At 44.0% G+C, this 23,629-nt stretch overlaps 1 protein-coding gene across 8 annotated transcripts in view; it reads right to left on the bottom strand.

Moving 5' to 3' along the window:
• The window catches only part of kcnc3a (potassium voltage-gated channel, Shaw-related subfamily, member 3a), a 122,627-nt gene that overhangs the window by 18,260 nt on the left and 80,738 nt on the right, over positions 1–23,629 (bottom strand). For 4 of the 8 annotated variants that reach the window (XR_011980682.1, XR_011980681.1, XM_072693326.1 and 1 more), the window contains exon 4: positions 20,940–21,146. Coding sequence is in view for 6 of the 8 variants with exons in the window: in XM_072693326.1 (XP_072549427.1) it covers positions 20,940–21,146 (207 nt within the window). In the remaining 2 variants the exon portion in view is untranslated. Of the gene's footprint in view, positions 1–1,750; positions 13,679–20,939; positions 21,147–23,629 lie in introns of those variants that run through there. The other 4 variants (XM_072693325.1, XM_072693323.1, XM_072693321.1 and 1 more) reach the window with 2 other exon arrangements.

Below are 23,629 nucleotides of genomic sequence, written 5' to 3'. Positions count from 1 at the left end.
CTCTAGGAGCGGATGAGGAAGGAAAGGTAGCAAAATTACATCACAGACACCCCCATATAGACACAAGAGTAGTCCCCCCACACTGACACAACCAAAGTGAGCAAAGGTTCATTAAACAAAGAAAACAAAAGGAGCGGACGAACAAATCTCATCAGGAAGAAGAATAGTAGCTGTTTGGAAAGTCCTTCTGTCCGTTTGTCAGCCGTCTGTTCTTCAGTCCTGGGGTGACGAGGGTCCGTGCGATGGCGTGAGTGAGCCTATGTGTGTGTGAGTGCGCGATTCTGAGCGCTGCTGGGACACACTGGGTGCTGCACCATCGGCTGTCACTCAAACTCTTACAGTAACGCGTTGCTTAAAGGAGCCACGCAGTGAGGCATGCTGGGTAATGGCAGACAGATCTGGATCAGCATGTTCCTGGAGACCTGACCAGGTAGGCAGTGGGACGGAACAGGTGTCAGCATGTGGTGGAGGTGTGTGTGCTAGTGAGGGTCTGTTTAAGGTATGGCAGTGGAATCTGTACAGCTGTACTGTGTTACAGTGCTCCAACACCAACCAGCCATAACATTAAAACCAATCTATCTGTCTAATAGCATGTAGGTCCCCATTCGCACTGCCAAAATAGCTCTGACCTACCAAAGCATGGACTCCACAAGACCTCTAAAGGCCTCCTGTGGTATCTTAGCAGCAGGTTGTAGCTTGAGGTCCTGTAGGTTGTGAGGTAGGGCCTACATAAGCATTAATGAGGCCCATGACCCTGTCGCTGGTTCACTGGTTGTCCTTCGTTTGAGTATTTTGCATACTGGAAGGTTCTGACCACTCTACACTAGGACCTGCCTGATGTTTTGGAGATGTTCTGACCCAGTCCTCCAGCTATCACCATTTAGTCATCTTGTCAAAGTGTCTCAGATTCTTACGCTTGCCCATTTTCCCGGCCTTTAGCATATCACCTTCAAGAACTGACCATTCACTTGCTGCCTAATATGCAGATCCCATCCCTTGGCAGGTGCCATTGGAACCAAATCCTCAATGTTAATTAGGCCCAAATCAACCCAACCCTACTAACTCAACTCAATATAAGCCAACCCTACCAGCCTAATTCAGCCCAGATGTATTCAACTCTACTAACCCAACTCAACCCCACTATCCCAAACCCAATCCAACCCTACCAGTCTAATTCAGCCCAAATGTATCCAACTCTACTACCCAACTAAACCTTACTATCCCAAACCCAATCCAACCCTACCAGCCCAATTCAGCCTAAATCAACCCAGCCCAACCCTGCCAACCTAAGTCATTCCAATCCAATCCCACTAATCCAATCCAACCCAACCCACCCCAAACCAACCATTGCCAGTGGTTTTAATGTTATGGCTGATTAGTGTACAGAACATGAGAAAGACGTGGGTGTGTTGTAGGATAAAGCTACTGGTAAGAACAGTACATGACTGCCACCTTATCTGGAGCGGAAGAATTACAGTGGAGGTAAGTGGCTTTTATCTTTCTCAGCTGGCGGCAGTCTTCCACAATTCACCCAGAAAGCTCCAATCGTTCCTCAAGGATCCAATACTTTTAACAGCGCTGGTTCTGGATAAAGTAGTGGAGAACTCATCTTCAGCCTAATTAGCAACATCAAAAGTATTGGGACACCAGCTCAGTCATTACATTTATCCTGCTTCAGTTTGAGTAACTGTCTCTACTGTCTCTTGTACTAGATTTAGGAGGAACTCTGCTGTGAGGATTTGATTGCATTCAGCGACAAGAGTTAGATAGTGAGGTCAGGATGTTGGATGACCACCACCCCACCTCACCATCCCCAACTCCCTGACTCTTCTCAACAGGAACCATTGGTGAATGAGGCCCAATGTCCCTAAACAAAATGACAACCAATCTCATAATGATTGACTGATTAGATTTTGGATGTTTTAACGTGCCATTTTACATTCATCCAACAAGAGCTGTTCATCAAACGGCTGATTTCATTCAAAAGTATTACACATCAGAATTACCCATAAGCAACTGCTTTTTCCTTCACATAGGGAAGAAAAGTTGGCTGGTATGACCACAGCTTAGGAGCATGTAATACATAATAAGCTGCAGAGAGCTCTCGCTCTATCTCCGCTGGCTCTGTTTTCTCTCTGCCTGGCTGCCCTTTCTCGCCGACTCTCTCTCTCTCTGTACAGGATGGATACTCAGGTACTGAGTATCAGGTACTGCAAATGAAACAGTAATGCCATTATTTCGAGCTCCAGTGAGCTCTCGTTATTGAACTGGGGAACAGTGAGGAACTGTGTTCTCTGAAATGATGGTTGGTGAGGTGGGGTGGTGATCATTATCCAACGCCCTGATTTCAGTAATGCCTTTGTTGCTGAATGCAATCAAATCCTTACAGCAATGCTCCTCCAAAATCTAGTAGAAAGTCTTCTTTTTGGACAGTAGAGACAGTTACTCCAACAAAAGCAGGATCAGCTCTTTATAATACTCTTGATTTCAGAAGAACCATTGAATGAGCAGGTGTCCCAATACTTTTGTCCATGTAGTGTATATGAGAAATGTACAGTCCATGAATGTGGACTAAGCAGCATGAGGGTCTATAATTAGATGCACACATTCAGAATCAGCCAGGATCAGTGTTTGGAGCTAATATTTAATGACAATAAATAATTCATATGCAGCAGTGAAGTGCACGTGCACTACATATGAATGCTAATCTGCTTGTAAAGAGACCGAAATCATCCATAAAAATTCATAACCAGCTCCCCCATCTGTAAGTGCTGTATAACAGAATCATGAACAGCTGCTGGAAAAGCCAGTCCGTCAGTCTGAAACAGTGAAGTGTTTGCAGCCAGATTACCCAGGATGCCTCTGCGACCACAGCGAACAGATCATGCAGCATGCCGGCCACAACGAGGAAGAGGAGCAGAGGTGGGAGGGGGGGCAGGAAGTGGGAGACATCCCTCCAAAACCAAAAGCCCACAAATGTTTAAACAACTGAAATGGAAGAAATTCCAACATTAATCTGGGGCCTTTCAGATGAATATTCTGGATTTTGGAACTGTTAGGCACTCTTTGCAATAAGCATCACACGAACACATACAAACCTTCACACACACAACACTGAGATGTTTTGTGGGAGGTTATGGATGACATCAGGGACTTAATCCTGATTAACAGACTATGAGGCTGTTTACACCTTGCAGTAAAATGTGTTTCTGGTGATCGGATTACATCTGGATTTCACTTGACCTGATGAAAAAAAAAAGCCATGTAACCCCTGTAACGCACTGTGACCCGTGAAACGCACTGTGATTGGATAGCGGTCGAAGGTTACTTGACCTCATGAAAAAAGCCAGGCATAAACACCCCTGTAACGCACTGTGATCGGATTATGGTTCTCTGTCTTGAGTTCACTTGACCTCATGAAAAAAAAGCCAGGCATAAACTCCCCCATAATGCACTGTGACCCATAAAACGCACTGTGACTGGATAACGGTCGGATGTCTCTTGACCTCATAAAAAAAGCCAGGTATGTTGTGAATTACGTTAGGATTTTACTTGAATTTATTAAAGGCAGTGACGTACTGTGATTGGATCACGGTCGGATTTCACTTGACCTCATGAAGAAAAGGTAGGTGTGAGCACCCGTAAAACGCACGGTTATCGGATAACGGTCCGAGTTCACTTGACCTCATGAAAAAAAAGCCAGGCATAAACACCCCTGTAACGCACTGTGATCGGATTATGGTTGGATTTCACTTGACTTTTTTAAAGGCAGGTGTGTACACCCCCGTAACACATCGTGATTGCATCACATTCAGATTTCACAGACAATGAGGTCCATCATTATGAGAGCAGAGCAGTGTCTGACGTAGATGTAGTGTTAGGACATTTCTCAAAAACAAAATTCAGGAAAATTCTGAGGAAGAGATTGGCGAATGAGACCCGTTGTGATCGGATTATGATCGGATCACTCAAATCTTTCGGTCGGAGGTGGTCAGAGACTCATCTCAACCACCTTTAACATAACACATTTAACAAGTGTAGACGGAATGCATTTTCCGTGTCCATATACATTTAGACAGGCGGAAGTACGATTGTCTGATAAGGCTGTTATGGCAATGTGAGAACCATCTACTGTTCCACAGTGTTGTGGATCCACCATCATTCCTCGAAACTGTAGCCGGACCACCTTAACAAGGAAATTAACGGAAACAATGTAGAATCTGATCTCATCTTTTCACACTGGAGACGCATTACTGTACAAAAAAAAAGGGTAAACGAAACCCGTCCAAAGCAGGTCCAGATAGTATCCGGATGTGAAACGCATGTTAATGCCAGGTGTAAACAGACTGTATGTGTAACTAAACTAAACGTTTTAGCTGCTATTGAATCCAGTGATTAAGTAAAAAAGCCCTTTAAAGAGCTGTTTTATGTGACAGTGACGTGAATAAATTCCCTGTTCTTCCCAAATACACCTCTTCTGTGCTTTATCTCCTGCCCTACCAGGGTATTACCCAGCAGAGAACATGAAAGGCAAAGCGTTTTAACAACTGGCAGTGTGAAGTTCTCCCTGTAGGTGCAGGAGACTCACAGCAGGCCTCTGTATTAAGAGCTTGTAGCTAAGCACCATGGAAGCACTGTCATGCAGTCAAGCTGTTCTCAGTCTAAATTTGGAGGGACAGCCTGCTGCTGGTGTGCGTACGTACCTCAGGTCAGACTTTAGTAACACTACGGGGGCTATAGGGCCGGCCTGAGGGTGGGATGGGAGATGGCAGAGTGAGGAGTAAATATTAGACCTGGTACAGTTCAGATACAGATTCAGGTAATACAGCGCAGTGCCTTTTTGTGTAGCTGATTTCTGTAACCTGCCTTTGGCTCTAAAAAGTGGCTAAAGATCTTCTAAAGAACGATGCTCTAGCCTCAGCATATCTCTCAGTACAGTACAGTTCACGCTAATAGGCAGAGTCCAGGTTAATATTTGCAATATCCAACATTGGATATTTGTTCTCCGTCTTGGGTTAGACACAGGTAGTGACATGCCATGACACACAAATCAACAGGACAAATGATATCACAATATAACTTACATTGAAGACCAACACAAGAACACCACGAAAACAGACAGAGGATGTAGTACGATGGATTGTGCAGGGTCACGAGCAGGCAGTACACTTCAAGTGTTAAAATACCTGAAGAAACTGAAATACTGCAGAACAAGCTGTTATACCTACACTCCCCCCTAGAGGACAGCTGCATGCAGTGACGCAGGCAATCATGTGGGCCAATGCTGTCAGAGAGAGGTCTCTGAGCGAATGAGTTGGCGATTAGGACCAATTACAGTCGATGTAGTACTTGAATGGTGCAGTGTTTAGGACCACTAGAAGTCAGGGGGATTAGGGATTAGGACTGATGTAGGACCAATAACAGTCAGAGGGAGCTCTCAGAACAAAAAAAAAGACCAATCACAATTGAGGAGGGGGGTCTTAGCACAATCAAAGTGGTGATTAGGGCCATTCACGGTCAGGGAGAGGACTCTGAACAAAAAACAGGGTGATTCACCGTCAGGGGAGGTAGGGGATGAGGTATCACAGTGGGAGGGGGTTGTCTCAGAACAAACTAAACTGTGACTAGGACCACAGTCTGGGGGGGTGGGGGGTCTCTGAACAAACACTAGAGTGACTAGGACCAATCACAGTCTGGGGGGGGGCTCTGAACAACCACTAGAGTGACTAGGACCAATCACAGTCTGGGGGGGGCTCTGAACAAACACTAGAGTGACTAGGACCAATCGAAGTCTGGGGGGGCTCTGAACAAACACTAGAGTGACTAGGACCAATCGAAGTCTGGGGGGGCTCTGAACAAACACTAGAGTGACTAGGACCAATCACAGTCTGGGGGGGGGGCTCTGAACAAACACTAGAGTGACCAGGACCAATCACAGTCTGGGGGGGGGGCTCTGAACAAACACTAGAGTGACTAGGACCAATCGAAGTCTGGGGGGGCTCTGAACAAACACTAGAGTGACTAGGACCAATCACAGTCTGGGGGGGGCTCTGAACAAACACTAGAGTGACTAGGACCAATCACAGCGTGAGGGGGGGGGTTCTGAACAAACACTGGAGTGACTAGGACCAATCACAGACAGGGGTCTCAGAACAAACACTAGAGTGACTAGGACCAATCACAGACAGGGGTCTCAGAACAAACTAAACTGTGATTAGAACCAATCAGAGTCAGGAGAGATGTCAGAACAAATAGAACCAATTACAGTCGGGGAGAAAGGTATCAAACAAACTATATACTGAGTAGGACGAATCAGAGTTAGGGGGAGGTCTCAGAACAAATAGGATCAATCACAGTTGGGGATGGAGGTTTTAGAACAAACAAAGTGGTGATCTGGACCAATGACAGTCAGGGGGACGTCTCAGAACTATATAGCAAGTAGGACCAATCACAGTCTGGGGGGGGGGGGGTATCTCAGGACAAATACTAGAGTGACCAGGACCAATCAGAGTCAGTGTAAGTCTCAGGACATTTAGGACTAATCACAGTTGGGGAGGGAGGTCTCAGAAAAAAAAAAAAAACTAAACTGTGATTAGGACCAATCGCAGTCAGGGGGAGGTCTCAGGACAAACACTAGAGTGACCAGGACCAATCGCAGTCAGGGGGAGGTCACTGAACGAACACTAGAGTGACCAGGACCAATCAAAGTCAGGGGGAGGTCTCAGAACAAACATTAGAGTGACCAGGACTAATCAGAGTCAGGGAAGTCTCAGGACAAAAATAGGACCAATAACAGTTGGGGAGGGACGTTTGAGAACAAATACTAGAGTGACCAGGACCAATCACAGTCAGGGGGAGGTCTCAGGACAAATAGGACCAATCACAGTTGGGGAGGGACGTCTCAGAACAAACATTAGAGTGACCAGGACCAATCAGAGTCAGGGGGTGGGTGGTTTTAATACCAACAAAGTGGTGATCTGGACCAATGACAGTTAGGGGGAGGTCTCAGAAAAGAAAAAAAATGTTAATAGGACCAATAGCAGTCAGGGGGAGGTCTCAGGACAAATAGGACCAATCATAGTTAGGGGGAGGTCTCAGGACAAATAGGACCAATCACAGTTGGGGAGGGAGGTCTCAGAACAAATACTAGAGTGACCAGGACCAATACAAACTCTCACTACTGCAAATGTTTTGGGCCGAAAAGACGCTGTTTTACGTCACTTTTGCCTGAAGTATACTGCCGGCTTCAGAAGTCCGAATGAGGGGAGAGTACAGAGTTATGACATACTGCAAAGACAGACGGTACACAGGACAATTACACACACTGGAATCAATACAAATCATGTATAACAACAGCATACATGAGCAAGGTGATCATGAGAGGAGGGTGAAAAACACCCAGTTTCTAGCACACACACTCACACACACACACATACACACACACACACACACACACAGCCGTACATGCCTATTGCCAAAGAGGCTTCTTACATAAGCGTAAAACAATGCTACCAGCTCAGCCCCCATTAAAATAACCTGCACCCGAATGAACCCAAATGTCTCCTAGCTGCTCTGAACCACATAACCCACTTTACCTGCCCACTTCATGTCAAGCCATCACAGTCAATATGAGATACAGCCCCTTCACAGGGCTATCAGAGGCCCACTGACCCGTATCCAGGGTAGGGGCATCGATAAGTCAAATCCCACCTATTGACATCCAGCGTGGGTCAGGAGAGGGCGGGACTGGTGTTGGAGAATGAAGGAGTGAAGGGGGGTGGGGGGTTGCTGGCTCTCTGCCCGGTACACACACATTTCTGCAGCGCTGATTAAAACTGCATAAAGGACGTCATGCTGTGAGAGCAGCAGCAGCAGCTTCTGTTGATCTCCAGGACCAGTCCTGCCTCTCTGCCCTGCTGGACCCAGCCTCAGTTCACCCTCTGCAAAAGACTGCAGAGCGGTCAGCCTGGCCCACGTTCTCACATAAAGCAAAGTTCCTAGGGGTGTATATATGTAGAAATGTACTGATCAGCCAGAACATTAACACCACGGATGAGAAGTGAATAACACTAATTGTCTTGTTGCAGTGTCAGTGTCACAGGTTTGGATATACACTATATGGACAAAAGTATTGGGACACCTGCTTTCTTTAATGTTTCTTCTGAAACCAAGGGTTCTTATGTTGACCTTTTTGTTGTAACTGGCTTTCTACTAGATTTTGGAGCAACATTGCTGTGAGGATTGGACTGCATTCAGCGTCAAGAGCATTAGTGAGGTCAGGACGTTGGATGATCACCACCCCACCTCATCCCCATATTGGATGAAGCACCATCCATCATCATTCCAGAGAACACAGTTCTTCCACTGCTCCACAGCTCAATGGTGGGGGAGCTTTACACCCCTGGCATTAGGCAGCATGGTGCCAATAGGTTTATTTTTATCTGCTCCAGAGAGTCCTATTGGGACATTTGCACATCTGTATCAGAAATAGGTGCAACTTAAAGTAGCTGAATGCATTCATTAGAAGGGGTGTCCACAAACATTTGGACATATAGTGTATTAGGCTATCAGTTCTTTAACTATATCAGAAGAGCTCCAAGAAAGGATAACCGTTGAACCAGCGATAGGGTCGTGTGGCTCCAAAGCTCAATGTCCCACAGCAGAGCTACTGGAAGGTAATGCGAAGGTTATGAGAGTTCGGGCCTCAATGGGTCAAAGCTGTCAGAGCGGGACCTACGCAATATTAGGCAAGCGGTTTTATTGTTATGGCTGATCAGTGTATTTGAGCATTGCTTATAAATGTTATATAAATAAGCCCTATCCACACAGCACGCCACAATACTCCCACAAATCTGCTGCTTATCACTCAGCCTTGGAGTGAAGGACATGGGACTTTGGGACAGGCTGAGCTTGGAGCGGCGCTGCAGGTGAACTGGACTGAGACAGATCACTAAACCCCCCGACACCTCACCCCCATAACTCACACCAGAGCAGTGACCTGAGCAAAATGAGAGTGCTGACCTCCCTGATGCAGCAGCCTCATCCGGACATGCAGCAGAGGCCTATCAAGATCCAGCCACCGCAAAGCCTCTTCTGCACTGCAGTCACACTCCCCTTCTCCAGCTCCGCTCTCCGGATCCGCCAATCAGAGGGACCATTTGTTTTGAGGAGGGCAGTTAAAGGGGTCAAAAAAATCCTCAAAAATGTGGTTATTATAGTCCGATCCTGTCATTTGATATGACCGGCATAATTTACATTATCAGTAGACCAAAACGTGTAAAGCCGATCCTGTGTTAGCACACACACACAGTGTGCAATGCCCCGACACGAGGAGGGTAAGGACATACATAAACATACATAAAGCCGATAAGGCATCGCCAGGCAGCCGACACGCTCAGAGGAAAGTGCCGGGTGACTCACAGAATCATACTACGTCCAAGAATCATATTCATTCAGAAAAGTATTTGGACATAGAGACTACGCTGCTACACACCACACATTTATTGATGACCACTGTACCCGTCTGGCTGAAATATGGCTCTGGGAAGCATCTACAGGAAACCTAATCTCCAAAATATCTCGGGCAGTTTAGGACTGACCACAGCCATCGGAGTCAATTTGGAAAGGCCACAGAGTCCTTGGGCCGTGTGTGGCAATGATGATTGATAGCGTCAGTGGGAAAACTGATAATGAATAGGTCCAAGTCAGTACTGGCCGGGAGGTTACGGCAATGATTCAGAAGTGAATCAGAGTTCGGCGGGGAAAAATCGATGAGGGATCATTTCCAGCGCAGGCCAGGAATGAGAGGATTGTAGAGAGAGGGAGAGAGGCACACAGACAGAGAGCCAGAGAGTAAGAGAGTAAGACAGAGAGGTGTGACTGCGGTCCCGCAATGCTGCATTCCTCCGTCGCTGAAAGACAAAGGGCTGGGGAGGAAATTGACTACAGTGCACTGAGGTGGCTCGCGGTGGCCGGTGGCCAGACTGCAGATTCAGCTCCAGAACCGGAACAGGAGGGCCTGTTCTATCAGCCTCATGCGGTTCAGAGAGCGGCCAGTGCACCGGGTTGTCTCATTGTGCTGAAGTCAAGGCTAGGAAAACAACAACGACGACAACAACAACAACAACAATCAAGACAATCAAGACCACAACCAAAGAGCTCTTTATGGTGGAAAAATAAATAAATAAATAAATAAAAAGAAATAAAACCAAAGAAAATCAAGAAAATAAAACGGAAAAAACTAAAACAGTGAACATAACCACAACTGTAATAATAATACTCATAATATTAACAATAACGATGACCTCAGTGCATCTTGGGAGCATGATTGGACGTCTGGATGCTATGATGTCGTGTCAAATTCCAAATTTTACAGCTGGCAGCTCGCCATGGCGCGGGTTACTGCTCAAACCTCCACAGCCTATCACACTTTCATTACTCCATAATACCCTGCTCGGTCCCAGAATGCTCTCTTCCACTGTTTCCTTAGCAACAGTGGGTAAGAAGGTGGTGGTGGTGGTGGGAGGGGGGTGGTGGTGTTGAGGTGTTAAGGGAGAGGGGGACGGTGGGAAGTGGATGGGAAAAGGGGTAGGATGAGACGGGGTAGTGCACGACAACAACACCAACACCAACACCAACAAAACAAAAACAACACCACAAACATGGCAGAAGGAAGAGCATAGTGCACACCATATACACCATACACACACTTACACACATGTGAACACACACACACACACACATACATACGCGCACGTACACAAATAGTCCAGAAACACAGCTTGTTGGGGGCTTTGACCTTTGCTTTTCTGCACTTTTGCATTGGCCAACAAAGGTCAAAGTGTCATGACAGGACAGCAGCAACAGGGGAGGCTAGAAGAGAGAAAGAGGGAGAGAGTGTGTGTGTGTGTGTGTGTCTGCATTAAGAACAAAAGGCCACAGCGGGAGAGGCCAGTTAAATGTCCACTCCCGGGTCACCATTTGCTCTGTTATTGGTCAGTGATACTGTAGCTCGGTCCAATCATGGCACAGCCCACACACCGTCGCCATGACAACAGCCCAGGTGTGTCGCAGGAGCTCGGCATTAACTTACCTGCACGTCTGTCGGCGTGTTTGTATGTCTGGTTCCGTCTGAATGCCAGAGAACCTGAATCTGATTCAGGTACCCAGTGTTTTTGTGTGGAATTTGATTGCATACAGGTCTGTCAAGAGGGGTTTTTACCGGTCAGTAAAAAGGTAATGTGTCAATCCAGTCTGCTGTAACTCAATAAGGCAGTCGGCAGGTGTCCTGGTTCTGGTATTGGTCATCTCTGTGTGTATGAGTGCGTCCGTTTTCGTACATTTCCACATTGGTTGGAAAACCCTGGCAACCTGCCTTGTCAGGACCAGAAAATGATCCTGATCAGGTTAAAAAGTCTCATATTTAAACCTTAAACGGCTTCTTTTTAGTCGCTGTGGTTGAGGTTAAGGTCAAGGTCAGAGTTAGGTAGGAAACTGGTCATTATACACAGTTAGTTACACAGAATTGAAGACATATGGGACATGTGTGTGACCCCACATCCTGACAAAGTTTAAAAACAAACGTGTGAGTATATGTGTGTGTGTGTGAGGGAGGGGGAAGAGAGGCAGGAGGTGTGTCCTGGCTCACTTAGACATCCAGGACTGTGGCTCACATCCTCACGCATCAGACAGCAGTGTTTGAGCACAGCCAGGCCTTCTGGGACAGAATGCTGCTACGTCCAGACTGTATCTGGGGTAGGTGCTGCCTTCATGTGCTCCAAGTGTGGCCCACATACTTACACACTTGCAAAGCTTTGTACTGGGCAACAGTGTTGACCCATGCTGTCTTCTATCTAGCTAGGTATCTAGATGGTAGCTATTTTGGTCTCTTACATTCTTTTCATATTGTAAAAATGAAAAAATCAGCTGGATAAACTATATGGACAAAAGTATTGGGACACCTACACATTACATCTACAGGAGCTTTCATGACGTCCCATTCTAAACCCAGAGGCATTAATATGGAGTCGGCCCTCCTTTGCTCTAAGCTCTAACAGCAGCAGGTCTGGAGCTCTGCAGATACTGAGTCAGCTGAAGACTTTTCTGCACTATGCTCTGAGCTCAGAACTCGGCCCTGACCCCGCCCTGTAGCTTTACGTGGTCTGACACTCGCTGACATACAGAACCACGCTGGAGTTCGATGAGATCTTCATTAATGTGTGGAAAGGCAGACTGCATGGCTAGGGGTTTGATTATATAGACCTGTGACAATGGGCCTGAATAATGAAACACCTGAATTTGATGAACAAGAGGTGTGTCCCAATACTTTTGCCTATATAGTGTACCTATTTTGGTCTCTTTCTTTCTCCTGTATTATAACAATCCACAAAATGTAAGTCAATAGTCTTCGCAATCAGAAACAGAGTATTTGCTAACTGAGGCAACTTGGTAATGCACCACTAACCTTACATTAGCTAGCTCAATAGCCAGAATTATATTCTTTTAATAAATAATAAAGCATTTACTAGAACATGACTATACTATATGTCCAAATGTTTGTGGACACCCCTTCTAGTGAATGCATTGCACCCTTTGCTGACACAGATGTGCAAAAGCACACACACAGCTTATCTAGTCTCTCTACAGAGGCACTGCCAATAGAATAGGCCTCTGTGGAGCCTGGCATGGGCTAGAGGGGTACAAAGCCCTCCAACACTGAGATCTGAAATGATACATCTGGGAAGAGTTGGAGAGCTGGGAATGAGATAAGCTGCAAAATCTAGAAGATAGCCTTCCCTGGATAGTTACTCTAGTAAAAACAGACAAACCACCTTGATTTAGGACGATATGAGCTGGTGTCCCAATACTTATATAGTGTATGTTACAGCTGGACTAGTTTTTTGCTAGCTAATGAATTTGCTAGCTAATTTCGGAACTTGGAGCTCTAAGAGCCGGTATGGGGTGATATCAAACAGTGTTTCTTCCTGTGGGGTAGTCGAGTGTTTAGGAAGCTTGAGCATGACAGCCTACTTTTAGATGCTCATCCTATGTGAAGAGTTTAAATTCGAAACTGCTCGCTTTAAAGCTTCGTAGTTTTTAACTCAGCTGGTTCTCAGGATCAGAAAAGAAGAAGTGGTATCATGCTGTTTTTCCACATGAAGGCAGCATGTTTACTGATAATTCAAAGCTCTGTGGCTCCTGCCCCCTTGTGGCTGGAGGGTTGTGCTGAAACACTGCTCCCTGTAGCCCAGGGGTGGAGGGCAGTTCCAGGAAGGAGAAGAAACCAGCTGTATTCAAACACAAACAAAACACAAGCCCGCTCAGTGGTCCAGCACCCCGACACACACGGACACAACACACACTGTGAACGGGGAAGAATTTTGAGGGGGGGTCGCTTTTGGGCACTCCCAATAGAGAAGCGGCAAATTGCACTGGAGTGAGGGTGTGTTGTGACGGAGGGAGCGTCTTTCTGAAGGATGTGTGGGGTGGCGGGTCACTGTGAGAGCACAGAAGGAGGAGGAGGAGGAGGAGGAGGAAGTGGAAGAGGCCACAGCGACACCAAACAGAGCATAGAGGACACACACATGAGGACACACGGACAGACACAGACAGGACAGGGACAGACAGTGTAACGGTGTAGCAACAAGAGCTGACATACAAACGCATGACACGACACAACCTGAGGAAGAGGAAAACAACAACAGCGTGTCAGATAAACACACTCCGACACACACGTCAGAGAGCAACCAATCCCTTCTCCCCACCCACCCTCAAAACACACACTCATACACACACAAACTCCATAGATTAGAGAACAAACTGAGCTATACAGAGGTGTTCTTTCAGGCAGGTGAGGCTGAAGGAAGTAGGTAAGTGAGTGAGTAAGTGTGGGGTGTTTGCTTTGTGTTTGCTGCTGATTGCTGGATCTACTGTTGATGTGTTCAGTAATAATCTGGAGGGAGAGCAGCATGTTGAGGGAATATGACTGATGGGTCAAAGGAGAATATATATATATATATATATATATATATATATATATATATATATATATATATATATATATATATATATATATCATTGTTTTAAAAAACTTGTATCTCCAAAATGGCAACTTTTATGGGTAAAGGAAAAATAAAACTAACTTTCAATGGAAGTCAATGTAAAAAGATTTTATTCCAGGTCATTTTAGAGCATTTCTATTGGTCCATTCCTTATGGAACAACTTCAAAAAGTGATAAAACACATTTTTGTGCAATAGCGGCGATATAAACACATCCATTGCCCTTGTTACACAAAAACCTTGTATCTCAATTTTTGACGTTTTTCACATTTTGACATAATGTGAATCTGGCTGTTGTTTTTAACATCGTGTCAGAATTTCCTGATGAATGGATCAATAGAAATGCTTAATAATAACTTGGAATAAAGTCTTTTTTACATTGACTTCTAATTAAAATTAGTACGTTTTAGAACGGCTTCTCCTTTAAAGTTGCCATTTTGGAGATACAGGTTTTTACCACTTCATATTTAGATATTTATATACAGAGAGAATGGGCGAGAGCACAATGACTGATGATGAGATGCAATGAGGAATTAAAAGAAGTGAAGGCAAGTGAAATCTAAATCTAGTCAATATTTAAAATATTCACAATATACACATGTGGTCACTTATGGGAACTAGGGCCTAAGTTTACTGTAACCTACTAGAATCATTACACTTGCAAGTTTTGTAGTATTACTTGTATTTAATTTATATTGGTTGGAAACAAAAAGCTTGTCCAATCAGGGATCCTGCCCCCGACCACAGTATCCAAGCTGATGACAATGAGTGTACAAAACGCAGATGTTGTGGGTGCGCTCCCTTCTGTTCTATAGATATGAGGCCAAAACTGTCCGCCATGTTGTCAAGGGACAGAGCCAGACTCGCCTACTCATTTGGTAGACCCGTCCCCTTCTACCAGACCAAGCGTCAGTGTCTCAGACCGCCTTCATTGAGCCTCCAGCGGAGCTTACATAGTGCTGTCCATGTTTTCACCAGTCATTGGTCGATACTTCAGGAGGTAAAGTATTAGACTTCACGTCTGTTACAAGCGCCGACGTGGGGAATGCCTTTTACAAATTCAAGATTCTCATATTTAATCTGGAACGGCCAGAATAATGTCCATGTAAACCAGCACTAGCTTATTGCTAACATACCATTTGAATCCCCATTGGGGTGCTAGTAGAAACTAGCATTGTTGTAGAAGTGGTTTTGAGATTCACTGTCCGGACTGAAGGCCTAGCTCTAATCTACAATGAGTATGTTTCTAATTAATAAATGGGATCATTATGGCCTGGTAACATGACTTATAACTTATAATTTCAGACATATCGACTGGATTTAAGATGATTTCACTTGCCTACATATCTTTTTTGAATGTAATGAGAGGGAGAGAAATAGAGAGAAAGAGAGAGGGAGAGATTGGAGGTGGTTTAGTGGTTTAGAGAAGGTGAGCGATGATTTTCCTGGGGGAGTAGGAGGCCATAATATGACATAACACTACAGAAAAGCGTAGAGCTGCACAGCACGCTGGCGAGACTCAACACATGAGTCAAACACTCCTGGGGAATACTGATTTTGTATGTATGTGTGTGTTTATGTGTGTGTGTGTGTGTGTGTGTGTGTTTGTGTGTATGTGTGTGTGTGTGTGTTGGGAAAGGGGGGCTGTTTTGACTGTAGTACAGTAAAAGGTTTTGGTGCCGTCTGGCATCATCTAATCTAATCAGTCCTAAACTATGTGTGAATGTGTGTATAAGCTTTTTTGGCCAACTGTAGATCAGTATAAATGTGATAACACTGAAACATTTACACACACACACACACACACACACACATTCCCTCACTCAAACACTCAGAAAGTGATGAAAATGTTAATGTTAGTACAGTAGTAACTCAATACAATATTACGAATATTGAGTAAATCAATACAGTACGCCTTTATGTGCACAGATGTGTGTGTATGTGTGTGTGTATATGCTATGCTAGAATCTCTGGTGCAGTGTGTTTGTCTATGTGGTGTGTGTATTTGCTTGTAGGGTAGGCATACTGCTTCAGGTGCGTGAAGATTAATATCTCTGTATATGAACTGCTGGCATTTATTTCTCACAACGGATTTTCCTACTGGACTGTGTGAGTGATCGCTCTACTACAGTGCAGCAGTGCTGGGCGATAGCCTGTCTCATCACACCAAGGGCGCTGTTTTTCAGTTTTAGCGGTAGCAAAAGATAAACACTGCATCCATGAATCTATAAGAAAGAACAGTGTTGGCCTGGTTGGTCTGTGACCACAAATTGTAATGTGTTCATCTGGAGTAACTACAACATCTGGTGGTGTTCACACCTAGTCTGTGGTGAACTATGACTGTCAGATAAAGGCCTTCAGGTCGGAATGTCAAAAAACTGTCAGAAAATGGGAAAAAACATCTGTATAATGCTAATTTCTGCTAGCCTAGCAATTCCAGCAATTCTACACTTTTCAGGTCCTTACTGTGTCGGTGGTTATTCTAAGGTGTGGTTGAGATGGCGCAATAGATAACAGCACTACCTGCCAGCGTGCTCGGGGTTTGATTCCCAGTCTGGGTGCCCTACACCAATATTAGTCCTTGGGCATGATTCCTAACACTACATTGGCCCACCTTTGTAATACGAGTCGCTCTGGATAAGAAAATTGTAAATCTTAGGTATTCTGCCTTCAGTTCTTCCAGTGAAGTCCTTACCAGAGCTTGCTTAGCTTTAACTACCCAGACATTACTGAGGAACACAATCCAGACTGAACAACTTTAGCTATTTTATTGCCAACCCCAACCAAAACCAACCAGTCAGCTCATTAATAATCAACTTAAAAATTAAATCACATTACAGACATGTATTTTCTAATTCCTAGAAATTATTAGGTATTTTCTGAAGGCATAGGAGGCCCTGAGGTCTTCTGGATTGAAGCCAAATTGCTATATGGTACATTTTGTGCAATACAGAACAACCAATAGCCTGTCTGTTTGGAGAAACAGCATTACGTCATTTCAGAGTCCTGGGTGAGTTTACACCCGCGCTGTTATGTAGATAATCTCTATGCAGATCCACAAGGCCCATAGAACGACTAGGTGTAAACAAATGCTATGTGACAACCTGGGTGCTTTAGCTTGAGCTGAATGTAAAAAATTAAAAGCTAAATAAATGACAATTCATTTATTTAATAATTACTCTGATCTGAACAAATCTGTCCAATCAAAGCTGTTCTTTAACTTTATTGTATTCATCGAATACAGTGATCAGTGAAGCACTGTTATACTGAATTAATCTAATTAAACTAATCAATACCGCCCAGCACTGAGAGCATGTGGCATTTTTTTCACTGTTACCTCTGTGCCGCTATGGATTGATCCAGGAGGAGGCGGAGTTTGCATTGAGGTCCTGCTGTAGCAGAGGCACCTCCGGCTTCAACCACTCCGCTCCCGGGGGGGAGGCAGCGCAGGCAGCTGCAGCTTCTGAGGTTTATATTGTGTGGGAAGGTGTTGGGAACAAGGGTGTGTTAGAGAGTAACAGGGTGTGTTTGGGACCGGCATGGTCGGGGCGGGAAAGAGGCAGGAGTGGAGGAGAGAGGAAAACGGCCAAGCGTGTGGAGGAAGATGGAGAGATGGAAGAGGGGGGGGGGGGGGGGTAGAGAGGGGGATAGAGTAGAGCGGAGTGAGCAGAGGTACAGGTGAGGTGAGGAAGCGGAAGAGGAGGATGGGGTGGTGGAAGAAACAATAAAGGAATGATGGAAGAAGAGTCAAGCAAGGAAGGGCAGGAAGTTGGAAGGATAGAGATCAGTGGAGAGAGAGAATAAAATAATACAATGAATGAGAGCAATTAAGCAAGGGCGAGCCAGATAGACAGAGACAGACAGACAGATAGACAGACAGACAGATAGATAGATAGATAGATAGATAGACAGACAGACAGACAGACAGACAGACAGACAGATAGATAGATAGATAGATAGACAAACAGACAGATGGAGAGACAGACAGACAGACAGATAGATAGATAGATAGATAGATAGATAGATAGATAGATAGATAGATAGATAAATAGATAGATAGATAGACAAACAGACAGATGGAGAGACAGACAGACAGACAGATAGATAGATAGATAGATAGATAGATAGATAGATAGACAAACAGACAGATGGAGAGACAGACAGACAGATAGACAGATAGATAGATAGATAGATAGATAGATAGATAGATAGATAGATAGATAGATAGATAGACAGATGGAGAGACAGACAGACAGATAGATAGATAGATAGATAGATAGATAGATAGATAGATAGATAGATAGATAGATAGGGAGACAGACAGACAGACAGACAGATAGATAGATAGATAGATAGATAGATAGACAGAGAGACAGACAGACAGATAGATAGATAGACAGACAGATAGATATATAGATAGATAGATAGATAGATAGACAGACAGACAGACAGACAGAAAAACAGACAGACAAACAGACAGAGAGACAGATAGATAGATAGATAGATAGATAGATAGATAGATAGATAGATAGATAGATAGATGGACAGACAGACAGACAGACAGAGAGACAGACAGAGAGACAGATAGATAGATAGAACTAGAGCTTCTTGGCTGGATGTAGTGAATGTTACCTTCATCTGCTCCATATTTTTGAGTGAGCGTATGAGTGTAAGTGTGTGTGTTTGTGTGGGTGTGTGTGTGTGTGTGGATGTATGCATTTAGGAGTATCCTGGCAAGATACGAGCAAGAATACGAGCCTAAAGCAGCTGCCCCTAATTATCAGTGTACAGTTAAAGGGCCCATATGGCCCTAAACTAACATACTTCCATATCTCATCCTATAGCAGTTTAGACCCGCCCACACACACTAAAGGCCTTTTTGAAAAAGGGCGCAGTGCAGAACAGCCAATCAGAACAGATCTCAGTTCTCTCGTATCTTATCTTTTCTCAGCAGGAAAGTGGGTTTAACTGTAAGAGATAAAGGGGGGTTGGAAAACGCTTGCGTAAAAGTTCATTATGATCATTTTTAGGGAACAGAAAGCAGCACAAATACAGTAGGAGGACCTCAAGAAAATATCAAATACAAGAAAGATGTTAAATATGGGCCCCGTAAACAGGATGTTTGACCCAGTGAGAGTCTTCACTGAGGCACGTGATGATACGGATCTGATTACCCTGCCCTTCCTGCTGCACAAATTGATCAGGTGACATTTTAATCCCACATTTCTCACCAGCGAAACAAATCTGTGTGAAATGAGAACAGATGAAGAGACTCGTGTGTGTGTGTGTGTCCACTTCACTGCATATGAGGGAGCGGCTCTGCTAAGGACTGACAGCTGTCAGAATGATGGATGTGGTTGAATATGAGGTGGAGCGGCTGGGGAGGTGGAGAGACGGAGCTGAGAGGAAGGGCCAGTGTGTGTGTGTGTGTGTGTTTGGTACTTGTGCCATTACATCCATTTCTGGTCCTGGAGGGCCTTAGTCCAGCACAGCTTTAGTCATTTACCTGCTCAACCACCAGCAGAACACCAGGCACTTGATTTTCATCATATGGAGTTATGGAGTGAACCTGTGCAGATCTGTCTTAAAGGGGTAATATATTATATATTTAATATATATATATATATATATATATATATATATATATATATATATATATATATATATATATATATTATTATTATACAGACGTACAGAAAATGCTGAGTGGTTTGGTGTGAGACTCTCTATTCGAAGGGAAACTTAACCAGTGAGAATTGTTTATAATGGTCGTGAATGGAACAGGCGTCTGAAGAGTGCTACGTTGTTTTCCAATAGTTTTATCTATCTATTTTATCCTAAAATATATTTGTAAATCTATTTAAAACCAAAAAAAAGGTCATAAGGGTCCCCCAAGGGAGACACGTGTAGGTTCACTGGTGTGTTAGGATAGTAAATACAGTGGCTATATCTGAGTAGTCACGCTGACCCCTGCTTTCATTCATTACCACTGTAAAGAGATCAGAGCTGGTGAGTTTCTCTACAACAAAGCATTTCACACCAAACCTCACTATAAATGAATTATTAATGTAGAATTTTGTAGGAAAAAAATTGCTGTTGTTCATCTTTAAACCACAAGTGCATTTTCACACATATCACATATGTATATCACCGCTGTCCAATGAAAAACATGTATCTCCAAAACAGTCACTTTACTTTACAGGAGGCAAAAGGCAAAAATGTGCTTAACTTTGAATGGAAGTCAATGTAAAATAAATCAATGAGTTTATTACATAATAAGTCATTTAGATGTGTTTTTATTGGACAACAGCAAGATTAATATGTGTGAAATGTGTTGTATGTCAAAATTGTGTAAATTATCTATCTATCTATCTATCTATATATATATGTGTGTGTGTGTGTATTTCTACTGATTTGTCAAATTGTAATTCTGTACAAATGTCTGTTTATATATATATATATATATATATATATATGTGTGTGTGTGTGTGTGTGTGTATGTGCATTTGATATTAAAAGCTAGTCTGTGCCCATTTAGTACTTTCAATTTTTATGTTTTAGTATAACCAACTGTGCTGAACCTCAGCCCCCCACCCCCCAGGACCAGAGCTGGACACCCCTACTATGTAGTATGTACATAATAACTGTCTGTTTGTAAGACTCTCTAATTATGGTAGACCTTGTACTGAGTGCCAGTGTGTGTATACGTGTGTGAGTGTGTGTGTGTGTGTGTGTGATCTGTGTATCTGTATGTGTACATGTGCGACTGTTATCTCCAACCCTTGAGCATGCACTCCTTACCTTTCCTGCTACTGCCCTCTGTAGTGTATACTGAAAGTGTGGGTGTGGTCAGGTGTGTATGTGTGTGTGTTCGGCGTACCTTTCCTGACGTTGCTGTCTGTGGTGCGGAACTCTCCGGTGCTAAGGAGGAAGCAGGCGCGGTCGTGTGGGTAACGCTCGCGCCCCGTTCCAGAGCCCAGCCCGCCGGTGGCTGGACTCCTGTCGTCTGGACCCAGCACCTGGTCTATTGTGGGACAGTCCTCATTAGCCAGGGCTGCGTTTGCGGCATCCCCGTTCTGCTTTGAGTCTGTGACACATACGTACACACACACACACACACACACACACACACACAAGACAAAAGAAGGGAGGTGTGAGAATCTCACTGATTTATCGATGCATTTATTTCTGTTGATTTATTTGTATTTATTTAACCCTTGCTTAACCACAGCAGTACAGCCTGGTCAAGAAATCACACAAAATGAAGGAAAAACTCTCCTAATGTTTAATATAAGTTGATGTAAAGATAATTCTGGGTCATTTGATAGAATTTGGTAGAAACGGGGCTTAACAACATCATTAAACATTGTTTGAACGTTAACATGATGAGGTTTAGCAGACATTGAGCTTCACGTCAACATGACGCTGGCATGTGATGTTTAAAGGACGCTGGACTTTGCTTTTCTTGACATCACAACTCAAAACCAGCATTATTTTGATGGAAGACTGACCACTGGGCTCCTCTGCATCTGCGTCAGACCAGCTGCCCACCCACCAGACTGACCGCCAGGCTCACCTGCCACTATTATTATGATTACCATCATTATCCATCATTACCTTCATTTATTATATTATTATATTATATTATCATTATATCAGCAGACCTGAACTGTAGACTTTTTATCAATCATTTTTATATTTGTATATTGTTTTATATATTTAATAATTTTATATTTATAATAGTTCTGATCAGAGGAGGTTCCTCTTGGTTCCTCCCAAGGTTTTTTCTTCCAGCTATGAGAGAGTTTTTTCTTTGCCACTGTGGTCTTTGGTTTGCTCACCGGGGGTCTTTATACTTATGATTTGTTGATCTCCTGATTACTGACTCCTGTAAAGCTGCTTTGTGACAACGGCAGTTGTAAAAAGGCTATACAAATAAATTGAGCTGATTAGACAATGTCTTTTTTAATTTAATTACATTTAAATTGATTTATATGCACTTTTCACAATGAATGTTGCCAGCTGCTTTACAGAGATCCGGGTTCGAGCCTCTTATGAGAAAGCCGAGGTCATGAGTGGCAAGGAACAACTCCCTCATACTGAGAGGAACCAAAACTCAAAACTAGGGACGCATCAATACCACGTTTTCCTTTCCGATCGATAACGATACCAACTCGAAAAATGGCCATAAATCCTGATATTTGCAGAGTTCCACTTTTTATAGGCTGTGCTTTTTTATATCTGCTCCCAAATAAGATCTAATAAGTTTCAGAGCTATGAAAAGATAAAAATTGCCACAATGCAGAAAAATATGCGAGTAGGGAAGCGTAATCTTGCTAAGCTCGACCAAACAGCTTTTTAAAATGGTGTTTAAATTCACATTTCAGAGCAATGAGTTTCAGAGACACTAGTTTAGAAAACAAAAAGAGCTTCTGCAGCAAGTTTCACATTCAGGTTCTCGTCTCTGTTTAAAAAGCTCCTAAACTTTAGTGTGTTTCCATTTTTAACATTTTGAACGTTTTAATTTTTTTTTGTTTACCTGTTTTCTCCCCAATTTAGATCGCCAATTATATACCCAACCCCTTTGTTGGGTATATAATCTCTCCCTCCCCGCCTAACACACGCAACACCCCCATAACACTTGTGAGGGTGATACCAACACACGCCCCCTCCGACATCTGCACAGCCAGCCACACCTCTTTTTCTTTTTAACAGCTGCCCATGTGACGTCACCAGGCAACCAACCAACGCGCCTGAAGGGAAGCGTGATATACCTGGCTCTGACGGACCGGCTAGCAGACGCCAGTGACGGCCAGCGCCCCACTAGTGTCATGTAGGGGGAGAGCCCCATCTACCCACTCTAGAGAGAACAAGGAGAACTGCGCTCTTTCTTGAGGCCCCGGCTGCCGATGGCTAGCAGCATGATCGGGATACGAACCAGCGATCCTCTGACCCGGCGCCCCCCCGCCCCCTCTGTGTGTGGCCTTTAATTGAGCTGTTCCCTTAAATGTCTGTTTAGTGGTAATAACTGTTTATGACTGGTTGTTTAAACATTTGCTTTCATAATAATAATAATAATAATAATAATAATGTAGGGCGCCAGTAAGCTTTATGGTACTGATGACTCTCTATTGCTGATACCGATACTGCATGTAAGTGCCAGTATCAGCACTGATACCGATACTTGCAACAGGAACTTCTTTAAAAGGGGAACCCATCGCCCTCTTGTCTACACTGGATAGCACAACAAATACCAGCCCTGACGTGGACGTTTGGTCACCTGACGTCACCATCTACATTCAGCCCGATAACGACGTCTAGCACCTTTGTTGGCCAGCTGGGTAAAAAAGCTGCAGAAAAACAGCTATCACACACACACACACACACACACACACACACACACACACACACACACACACACTGAGGTCTTTATCACACATACTTCCTCCTGTACTCAAATGGAGTCAATTAGTGTTTTCTTCTCTTTCTCTCAAAACTCAGAAACACACAAAGAAGCCGCCGCAGGGGAATCTCCGCTTATAGTTTCCGACGCAGCTGTCGGATCCAATC

The sequence above is a fragment of the Salminus brasiliensis genome, chromosome 12, assembly GCF_030463535.1.
Source record: "Salminus brasiliensis chromosome 12, fSalBra1.hap2, whole genome shotgun sequence".
NCBI lineage: Eukaryota > Metazoa > Chordata > Actinopteri > Characiformes > Bryconidae > Salminus > Salminus brasiliensis.
This window is presented reverse-complemented; position numbering and strand designations above follow the sequence as displayed.